Source organism: Vicia villosa, linkage group LG6, assembly GCF_029867415.1.
Source record: "Vicia villosa cultivar HV-30 ecotype Madison, WI linkage group LG6, Vvil1.0, whole genome shotgun sequence".
Taxonomy (NCBI): domain Eukaryota; kingdom Viridiplantae; phylum Streptophyta; class Magnoliopsida; order Fabales; family Fabaceae; genus Vicia; species Vicia villosa.
Window position 1 is genome coordinate 135,954,457 of NC_081185.1, and position 9,947 is coordinate 135,964,403.

Below are 9,947 nucleotides of genomic sequence, written 5' to 3' on the forward strand. Positions count from 1 at the left end.
ATCAATCTTTGTCTTCATCAAAACTATATTAGATAGATGATAAATATCTTCTTCACATGCAAGACCCAAAAGCATAGGCCCAATTACGAAGCAACAAGTTACTAAATGTGGACCATATAGACTTTTCCCTCCATGTTGCAGATAATCCCTCACTAAATGTCACGCTAGCCCCCAAGATCAATCCAACGATTAACATCATCCCATATCATTTCACACGTGTGCAATTACCAATCATCTACCCTATTTAAAGAGAAAGGTATGCCACTTCAAAGATATTCAAATCCTTTCTCAATCAAACACTACTTTTCGATCTCATACTTACTTGAGCATTGGAGTGCCAACCTGGTAGGTCGGCCTCCTCTTCACCGAATCAAAAGCTCTGCATCATCCCAACAGATTGTGAATCCATTCTTTCCAATAAACTTTAGTTCCAACACAGAATATATACTAATTGAAGGTGTGCATAACTCTTGGCTTAATGTGTAGTTATGACAATATAGTTAGTTTGGTATGATAGTATATTTTTAATATTATTTGGCATTGATGGCAAGATATTAGAGGCCAAAGAGAAATTAAACTTCTTTAAAGCTAGCTCAACTCATAAGAATGAAATTCATCTAAAACAAAAATAATTGCTAAAATCACTTCATTTATGAGTTCTTGTATAAATAGAAAAATTGATCACATTTAGGTAAATTACAAATATAAGTAAGAAAAAAGGAAAAAGCAAAAATGATCAAGTTAGAAAATTACAAAGTACAAAAAAGAAAAATTATCATTGTGATACAATGTGATACCCAAATTCACCATGAGTACGAGGCCTACACCCGATTATAAGCGAATGATTTGCTGAAGAGACGACGGATGTATATAACTTGCAATACACTTGTAGTCACAAATAAAATGTACTCCAAGAGTGTGTAAAATACAACACGTTTTCTGGTGCTCTCATTTGCTACAATTACCAAAATTGAATACATCATAGTTAGAAGAAATCTACCATCCACCAAAAATGCATGGTTTGATAAATACACAATAATTAAATGCAATCGCTAGTAAGAAAGAATAACTTACTATTTCGATGTCTAGCATCACGTGCTTTCAAGTACTTTTGTTCTGTTATAATAGATTCTAATGCTTCTCTTAACTCAGCAATCTTCACATTTATTGGATCCAAATGCTCTGAACACAAAAGCAAAAATATGAGTAAATGTAAAACTAGTATAAAATTAGTTGAAAAATTAAATGAATATCCATGGAGATGACACCATTACTATATCCACGATAATGACTCTGAGATGTCGATAATTGAATGTAATTTCATATATGAGTATTGTATCAGACACAAGACGATTTGGATCAGAAGTATATATGCTATCATTACTATGTAACGATTCATGCATATTTAATTAAATTCAAGTCTATTTATAATGACAAAAATCATAAACTTATTACCATCTTTAGCTAAGTCATGCTCATTAGGAATGTGGCCAACATGAACATAAAATGAGACAGTTTCTGGCGTAGAAATGGGATTATTAAAGCAAAACTTGTAAATTCCACTTTGTGTCGCTTTGAACTCAAATTTGTCCCCTGATGTTCCCTTCAAAGAACTCACCACATTTCCTGCCGGAGATGTCACCTACAAATCACACATTCATTAATAAAAAACAAAATTGAAAAACAAATTTCATTTTGTTTTAAATGATTGGGTTGAAAAGAATAAAAAGTAATTTACCGTGAAATCAATTCCAGGATGATCTGAGCTCCAAAAAATATCATGATCCATTACAACAAAGTTTCCGGAAACAATGTCATTTTCATGTGGAACATGCTCGGATATGCATTCAACATCGTGTAAACTGATCGAGAGAGAAAATGCATGAGAAATTAGGGTACTGAGGAAGATGATCAAGATTGTACAAAATTTTGAATGAAAATTCATTTCTAGCTAGTTTGTTAAGATTATTTTGGATCTCTCTTTTGTAAGAACGACAATGATTATTGGTCAAGTGAGAACTTTTAATGGCTTAAAATCTGGTTGGTTGGTTTAACAAGTCGTTAGTAGCATCTAAAGTCACGGTTTATAATAGTTATGTTGTTGGAGGAGAAAATTAGCTTTGATAATCAAATCAAAAGGAGGAAACAAATACAGAAAAATTAAAATAAAATTTTATAACTTCCATATATAATATTTTCAATAAAAGTGAATAATTATATATAACCATGCTTAAGTTTATTTGTCCTCTCACATTGGTTAATTTAACTTACAAATTTGTTCCCGTCATTTTTAAATTTGATAATAGTCTCTTAATTTTTTTCACTTAAAGTTTTTTGAATTGACAAGTTGACGGCAATGCATATTTTAAGAGATATAAGATTTTTTTGGAGTTTTACATATTTCTCATTTTAAGTTTTAAGTTTTACCTACATTTTTCTCATTTTAAGATATATAAAATTTTGAAGAATGAGATTATATATATTTTTAATTTATAAATGAAGTAAAAAATCTATTAATTTGCAGAAAAATAAAGTAACAAAAGTTTATTTTAGTCAAATTAATTATTTTAGAACAATAATTAATATATATAATAAAAAATTATAAAAAAATAACAGACAAACGGATAACAAATTACACCGTAATCTTTTTTAGATGGCAAAACCAAGTTAATATTCTCTCCGGCTTGAATTATAAGCAAATATTCACTTCTATTTTTAGGTTTATTGAGTAATGAATATATCTGGTCTACATAAAAGACCAGATACATTTATTATTCAATAAGTCTAAAAAGAGAATATTTGCTTATAATTCAGGCCGGAGGGAGTATGTATCTAATTTATAAATTGTTTTATAACATTTAGGCTAAATTACAGTTTTGGTTCCCCTGTTTTAGGTTTTTCACGATTTTGGTCCCCCTATTTTCTTTTTAAACAGTTTTGGTCCCCATCCCAATTTTGTCCATGAACAATGCATGAACAGTACATGTCCGTACATGAACAGTACATGTCCGTACATGAACAGTACATGTCCGTACATGAACAGTTGCATCAAAATTGGGACGGGGACCAAAACTGTTTAAAAAGAAAATAGGGGGACCAAAATCGTGAAAAACTTAAAACAGGGGGACCAAAACTGTAATTAAGCCTAACATTTATTGGCTAATTGAGATGATACATGTAATTTCTACAATAGGTTTCCCCAAGATATAACAGGCCCAAACATTGTTTGAGAAAAAGATGCACTTGGGGGCCTAATGTACTATTATAAAAGCCTTTATGACCTTACTTTTTACACGCCCTTTCGCATATTCTTATTAGTTTTTTTAAAACATTATATGCTTTGTTTTGATCATCTAGAAAATATGTGTAAAAATTGGATTAAATATACAAAAATGAATATTGTACATTATCTTCATGGAGAGAATATGAGAGAAAAAGGAGGGTGTGTTTGTTTAAAGTTATGAAATTATATTCTTTAAAATTATATATTTTGAATTATTATTTTAAGGAACAATATACCTATTTATGTATTTGGAGAGAAATATTTTTTTGAGAAATATTTAAATTTTTATTTAATTTAAAAATTATAAAAAATAAAAATAGTAAAAAGTAGTACTAAAAAGTTATAAGTAGTTGAGTTATTTTCATTGAAATATTAGATTCTTATATTTTAATCATGAGAATAATTATGAGAAAAATTATGTGTAAATAACATTCCTAAAAATGAAAAGCATCTGAAAATAATTTTTAAGAACTTGTAACAAATATAAGATTATAACATTTTCATTCCCATTCACAATCCAATTTTAATTCTTGAAACAAACACACTCAAACAATAAATTATCTCTATTTTTTTCTCCAATTTCTATTATTTTTATTAGATGAAAAAGTGGATGAAAGAAAATAATGTATTGCACTCTATTGATAAGAACAAAAATCATGCAAACCTTACACAAAGATAGATATCAACAACACGGACATTGAAATCAAAATTTACGGCATCAAGAACAAAACTAAGATATTAAAATGAAATAAACATTTCAATATCTTTGAATTTAGTTGAAAACCAATACTTACATTACATCCAATAAAATAATAATATTCAATAGTACTATATTATATTTTTATTTTATTTTATTTTTAAATAAATTAAAATTTTAAATTTATTTACATTAAAGTTATCCAACTAAAACTTACACGTTCCAACCTTAATACAATACATGTTATTAAAGTTATCCAACTAAAACTTACACGTTCCAACCTTAATACAATACATGTTTTTAATGCTAAAGAATGAAACAACAATTTGAAATACTTGTCTGTTGATTGGTGGATTGTTTTAGTACTATATTATTAGGTATAAAAGAATTCAAAATTCCAGATCTCATTAATATAATTAGTAGCCACATACATCAACACTTCATATTTTTCCTATCAACCATTTTCATGCAAACATTTGCTTACAACATTTCAAATGGAGGATAATTCTAATTGTTAATTTATTTTTCATAGGATTATATTATCACATACTATGCATGTCTTTACAAAAATTTAAAAAAAAAAAGTTTAGTAATGTATTAAGTTTGTTGAATATTTATATAATTTCACAAGTTTCTCTTTAAATCAAATTATCTCATATTTGTATAATAGAATGCAAACTGTCTAAAAATCTATAACATACAAATATGTAAAGAAATTATTAATGCAATTTAAATTTTAAAATTCATTTTATAAAAACAGATAAAGAATCCTTAAATTTAATAGATAGAGGAATAGTTATATTAATATTTTTAAAAGAAATATATATTTTTGTAAGTCATCAAATTAAATTTTATTCTAATGGTGATATAAATAAGTGAAGCATACAATTTGTGTACACTAGTTGGTAAGGCATTTTTTTTAACTTATCACTTATAAGCTCATATGATAATAAAAAACATAACAGTTTTTTCAACATGTTTGATAACAGTTTTTTCATCATAAGTTTATAATTTATTTTACTAGTTTATGATTTATTTTTTAAGACGCTATTTCAATAAGCATTTTAGCTTCTATTTTATAACTTATCATTTTTTTCCTGTTTTCCCCTTATTCTTTTAAATAAAATCCACTAATATCTTTTATCATTGATTTTTATTTAAAATAAAACAATTATATATTAACTATCTTTTATATCATTTTAATTTTTCAACTAATTAAACTGCTAATTTTATCAAACACTTCAATTAAACTTATCTGCTATAAGTCACCAATTATTAGCTATAAACTATAAATTATCAGTCATCAACCATCAATTATAAACTATCAGATAACTTGTCAGTCAAACGTTATTTCTACTAAATTGAGCCTAACTTTAGACTAATCCACCAAATTTATTTAATTCAATTAACACATATAAATTAAAACACCTCATCTCCACAAGTAACATATACTTGACTATACAAAGATTATTCTTTTCATACTACATAGTTCAACAAAACTATTACTCTCTCTTCTTCTCTAATATCAACCTCTTATTCACAACGTCTTTTATTCCATTCCTCCTATCTATTCATATGAGGACAGAGAAGTGAAAGCAACTGTTCATTTTACAATTTCCTCTCCACTATAAATACAATCCACTCATTTTCTCAACAACATAGTGTTCACACATTTTAGTCCCCAATGATTTTTTACATATTGGTTTCTCAAATGAGAAAGGAATCTTGCACACATGAAGATACCTTCCTACCTACCTAATTACACAACACTACATTATGTCATGTAACATCATGAAATTCGTTGATGGATATGCCTTTTTTTTTTCCTCACCACATAACAAAAGTACAAACCAATTCTAAAGTTCATAGGGAAGAAAAATATCAAACCAACAAGGTTCACCACCATTAGGATCTTCAATCAAAAAGCAAATTCAGTTATGATTCTTGATCATCATTCATCAGCTACTTCGTACCATTCTACATCTTCTGAATCAATCTACATTTGTTAAGGTAACATTATTATTATTAAAAACAATAAAACACACAAACAAACACCATATCTTGCTTCATATGATGAACATTTATTACATTGTTTTTTTTTTTTCTTTTTTCTTTTTTGAAATGAAATGACATTGAATTAACAAAATACTGAACCTTGAGAGCAAATAATCATCTCTATCAACTATCAGAGATTCTTGTCCATTCAACAGCTCTGCAAAACCTACCTAATATCAAAGAGATCACAAACATGAGAAACCAAAGTTTCAACCTGTTACTACAACAAAAGGACACATATATTATAAGAGTTAGAAACACCAAAATTTAAACGCTTTCCACAGATTTTTTCCTTGGTAGATTTACTGTCACACCAAGTTTCCAACCATGATCATACTTCTACAAATTCGAGTCCGAAAAAGAACGAATTTCCAACTCTCGAATCACTCGAACATACTCGAACATGCGAAAATGTTAATCATGATTCAATGTAGTTCATTTCGGACTTGAACCCAAGTTACCAAAGCGATTAGCCAACAAATTGACATTATCTTCATCATCTCTTTGAGCATATAAAATATCTAACTCACTCTCAAATTTTTCACTAAAAAGTTCTTCCCAAAACCCTTCATCAAGTTCTTTATTCAAATTATTCTCATTAGTCTCAAATACCTCAATCTCTTCTTCCTCTTGCTCTTGTTCTCCTCCACCTCTTCCAAGACCTTGCATTTCCATAGCTAAAACCTCCAACTCTGACACTTCAAACCCGAACCCAAATTCAACACTATTGCTTGATTCGCCATACTCAATAGGCCTTCTTCTCTTCTTAGTAACATCTTCTTCAATCACCTTTCTCCTCTCCTTATGCTGAAGCAACTGCTGAATAAAAGCAGGATTTCTCATAGCTCTAGCCAAAAAAGCCATCATCTGTTGCTGCTTAATCTCTGTCCCTATTAACCTCTCCTCCATAGCTTGAAGACAAGACCTTGTATTCTGCTGTTGCTGTCTCAGCTTCACAAGCTCCATCATTAACACTTGTTTATCGCGCTTCAAATGATCGATTTCTTCGTCTAATCCATAACGACCAACTTCAACACATTGACCAAATGATGATTGTTGAGAAGAAGAAGATGAAGAAGTACTAGGTTGAGATGTTTGTCTCCTTCTCTTAATGTTCGCTAAAAGATGCTTATGCCCTCTCAGAAATCCTTCGTTCGCAAACTCCCATTTATCAGGATCGATTTTTCTAAATCCCTGTAATTGATAATCTTAAGTCCCACATCGAATAGTAAAAAAACAAAACAAGCAGATATGATACAAATAGAGAAAATATCCAATTCCTTCTTCCATAGGTAATGGCATAATGGTAATATACAACATCAAATGGAGTAGGTAGGAGGAGAAATCCAGAAACCAAAAACTAAAATATTTTTATAAAATATATAGTACAATTCCAGATAATACTATATTTTATTGAGTTAAAAAAATAAGTTAATAAATATAAAAATATTATAAAGCAACTCAACATTGAAAATATCTGTTGACTTTTTTAATAAAAAAATATTCATATAGTTTTTTTTTTTATTAAAAACAATACGGAATTGGGTTAATAGTGAAATGTTAATCTTGATTAATTATGTTCAATCTCCGCAACTGTGATTAGAAGGAGATTAGACGGTCCACTGATTAGGAGATTAGACGGTCCTGTGAATCAGATACTAAGAAAAAACACACCAAAAAAGAATAGTACTTACATAAGTGTTGAGTTGTCTAACAAAACTTGAGAAATTGTTGTGTTTGAAGTATCGAGGAAGAAGGTCTCTGGAGAAAGCATTTGGATCCCAAACAACAAAGCTAACACCGTCTCTGTTCCATGAGACTATGTGACTAGTTGTGGGATCCTCAACAACATCGAAAGTTTTTGTTAGAAATGGTGGCGGTCCAACTTCATGAAGACCCTCCATTGGTCGTGGAACACCAACCATTGATGTTGTCGACGAGGATGCTTCGAATTCCAAATACTCCTCTTTCACCGGATACAGATAGTTCATTTTCAAATTTTACAAACCTAAAATTTGAAGGTTGTTTTTGAATTTGATAGAGTAGAAAGTAATTAATATTTAGAAAAAACAGAGGGGGAATTGAAATTGAGAAGAAGTGAAAATGATGATAAGGAGAAGAAGGTGAAGGTGAAAAATTGAAGCATTGGAAAATTTGGAAAGAAGTTGAAGAAAATTTGAATTGCAATTGTGTTAGGTATAATTGAAGAAAGCTATGGAGGAAGTGTTGGGAGGGGTTATATAGGAGGAGAGAGTGAAGTGTAGTGAGAAAAAAAAATTAATAAAGAAGGCTATTATTAGGAAGTTTCTAGAGATATTGGAAGCAATATTGTGATATTTTATTGAGAAATCTTTTCCTTGAATAGCAAGTGGGTGAGAGTGACATGTGTGTGTGATGATGGAGTTGGTTCTTTGTTAGGAAAGTTCTGGAAGGTAAATAGGAAGGAAGTATTTGATATGGTGGTGGGGGATGCTATTGTTTTATTTTATTGTTATATTTGTTTGTGGGGATTCATTTGTTGGGAGATAGTGGTTTTGATTGGCACACTGGATTTATATAATATGATTGGATAAGGCTATGGTATCATGTATGTATGTATGTGAATGGGAAATTCAATTCAACCATGTTTCTTCAATAATAATTGATTTGATTTATTTTTAAAATGAAAAAATGATAGCCATGGAATTTATGGGAATTTTTTTAAAAGTACTACTAGTATAATAGAAGAATGAGTGGATGGGAAGTGAGGTTCTTGTTCTCTTACTTGGTTGGTGACTTGGTGGAATTAAGGTAAACAATACTCTGCCTCCAAAATCTTGGGAGATAAAAAGAATGAAATTATGTAGCCTTGTCACATTTTTGTGGAACAAAGGAGTCATAATGGACTTTTTATAAAGAAAAAAATAACAAGTGACTTTTAAGAACTTTCCTTTATAAAATAGTAATAATAATAATAATAATAATAATAATAATAATAATAATAATAATAATAATAATAATATACATTCTTCTTTTATTAGCCAAAACAATAATATATATTCCCAATTATTGTTATATATTTTTATTGTACATTTATTTTAATTTTGTATTTTTCTCTAATATTTGAAATATAGGGAAATTATAAATTATCTCGTCCATAAAAGGACAGTGAATAAGTTTATGAGTTAAATATATATTTGGTCTCTATAAATATCTCAAATTTGACTTTTAGTTCCTGCGAAAAAAATGTCATATTTTAGTTCTTATAAAATTATTTTTGCATGACGTTTTAGTCCTATATGACTAATTTTGTAGGAACTAATATATATATATATATATATATATATATATATATATATATATATATATATATATATATATATATATATATATATATATATATATATATATATATATTTTTTTTTTTAGAGAAATGCTAACTAGTGCCTTTGGGGTACTATTTAAGTGATTAAAATGGTAAGTTTTTATTAAAATGCGTATATTCAATGCATTAAAAGTGTATTGGAAATTGAAATGTTAACTTTTATAAAGAATATTTTCTTTATTTAGTATGCTTAGAGAGTGCCTTGAAGACACTAGTTAGCAAGACCTTTTTTTTATAAGAACCAAAAGTCAAATTTAGTATTTTTGTAAGGACAAAAAGATATTTAACTCTTAACTTATTAACTAAAAATTTAATAAGATTTAAATTTAGTCATATAGATTTTTTGAATTTATTTGTTAAAAGTGAAAGTTTTTACTATTAAAGGAATTATGTTAGCAAGGAAAGTTGATCGAGTGTTATTCTTAGTTTTGAGGACATTCACATGTGTGACATCTATGCATTAAATTGATTGAACATCATGATACAAAAGTAAAATATGAAAATCAATAAAAGCTATGTAAGCTACCTTTTGGGTTCCTTTAAAACCT

At 28.5% G+C, this 9,947-nt stretch overlaps 2 protein-coding genes across 3 annotated transcripts; both read right to left on the reverse strand.

The window, feature by feature from the left end:
* Nucleotides 1–676: 676 nt before the first annotated feature.
* On the reverse strand, nucleotides 677–1,998 carry LOC131612472 (transmembrane emp24 domain-containing protein p24beta3-like). The gene is made up of 4 exons (XM_058884267.1): nucleotides 1,739–1,998; nucleotides 1,456–1,642; nucleotides 1,075–1,182; nucleotides 677–955 (listed from the first exon to the last, which is right to left on the reverse strand). Exons 1-4 carry the CDS (start codon nucleotides 1,943–1,945, stop codon nucleotides 822–824), a joined length of 636 nt encoding a protein of 211 aa, XP_058740250.1. The 5' UTR covers nucleotides 1,946–1,998; the 3' UTR covers nucleotides 677–821.
* A 3,390-nt stretch (nucleotides 1,999–5,388) lies between these two features.
* Nucleotides 5,389–8,333, reverse strand: LOC131612471 (heat stress transcription factor A-6b-like). Of its 2 annotated transcripts, XM_058884266.1 has the most exons (4): nucleotides 7,730–8,331; nucleotides 6,648–7,229; nucleotides 6,135–6,205; nucleotides 5,389–5,976 (listed from the first exon to the last, which is right to left on the reverse strand). In XM_058884266.1, the coding sequence occupies exons 1-4, from the start codon at nucleotides 8,024–8,026 to the stop codon at nucleotides 5,958–5,960; spliced, it is 969 nt and encodes a 322-aa protein (XP_058740249.1). In that variant the 5' UTR covers nucleotides 8,027–8,331; the 3' UTR covers nucleotides 5,389–5,957. The 2 variants fall into 2 exon arrangements, 1 of the variants encoding a protein (XP_058740249.1); XR_009287383.1 differs by having other exon boundaries at nucleotides 6,135–7,229; nucleotides 7,730–8,333.
* Between the last annotated feature and the right edge of the window lie 1,614 nt (nucleotides 8,334–9,947).

What these genes read in the sequence shown, in the direction of transcription:
- LOC131612472 (XM_058884267.1), bottom strand. Translation starts at nt 1,945, where the DNA reads ATGAATTTTCATTCAAAATTTTGTACAATCTTGATCATCTTCCTCAGT. An exon ending in ATCCTGGAATTGATTTCACG is followed by an intron (nt 1,643 to 1,738) that starts GTAAATTACTTT and finishes TGTGATTTGTAG; the next exon opens with GTGACATCTCCGGCAGGAAA. An exon ending in GCATGACTTAGCTAAAGATG is followed by an intron (nt 1,183 to 1,455) that starts GTAATAAGTTTA and finishes TTTTGTGTTCAG; the next exon opens with AGCATTTGGATCCAATAAAT.
- LOC131612471 (XM_058884266.1), bottom strand. Translation starts at nt 8,026, where the DNA reads ATGAACTATCTGTATCCGGTGAAAGAGGAGTATTTGGAATTCGAAGCA. An exon ending in TTAGACAACTCAACACTTAT is followed by an intron (nt 7,230 to 7,729) that starts GTAAGTACTATT and finishes TATCAATTACAG; the next exon opens with GGATTTAGAAAAATCGATCC. An exon ending in AAGAGGAAGAAGAGATTGAG is followed by an intron (nt 6,206 to 6,647) that starts GTATTTGAGACT and finishes CTTTGATATTAG; the next exon opens with GTAGGTTTTGCAGAGCTGTT.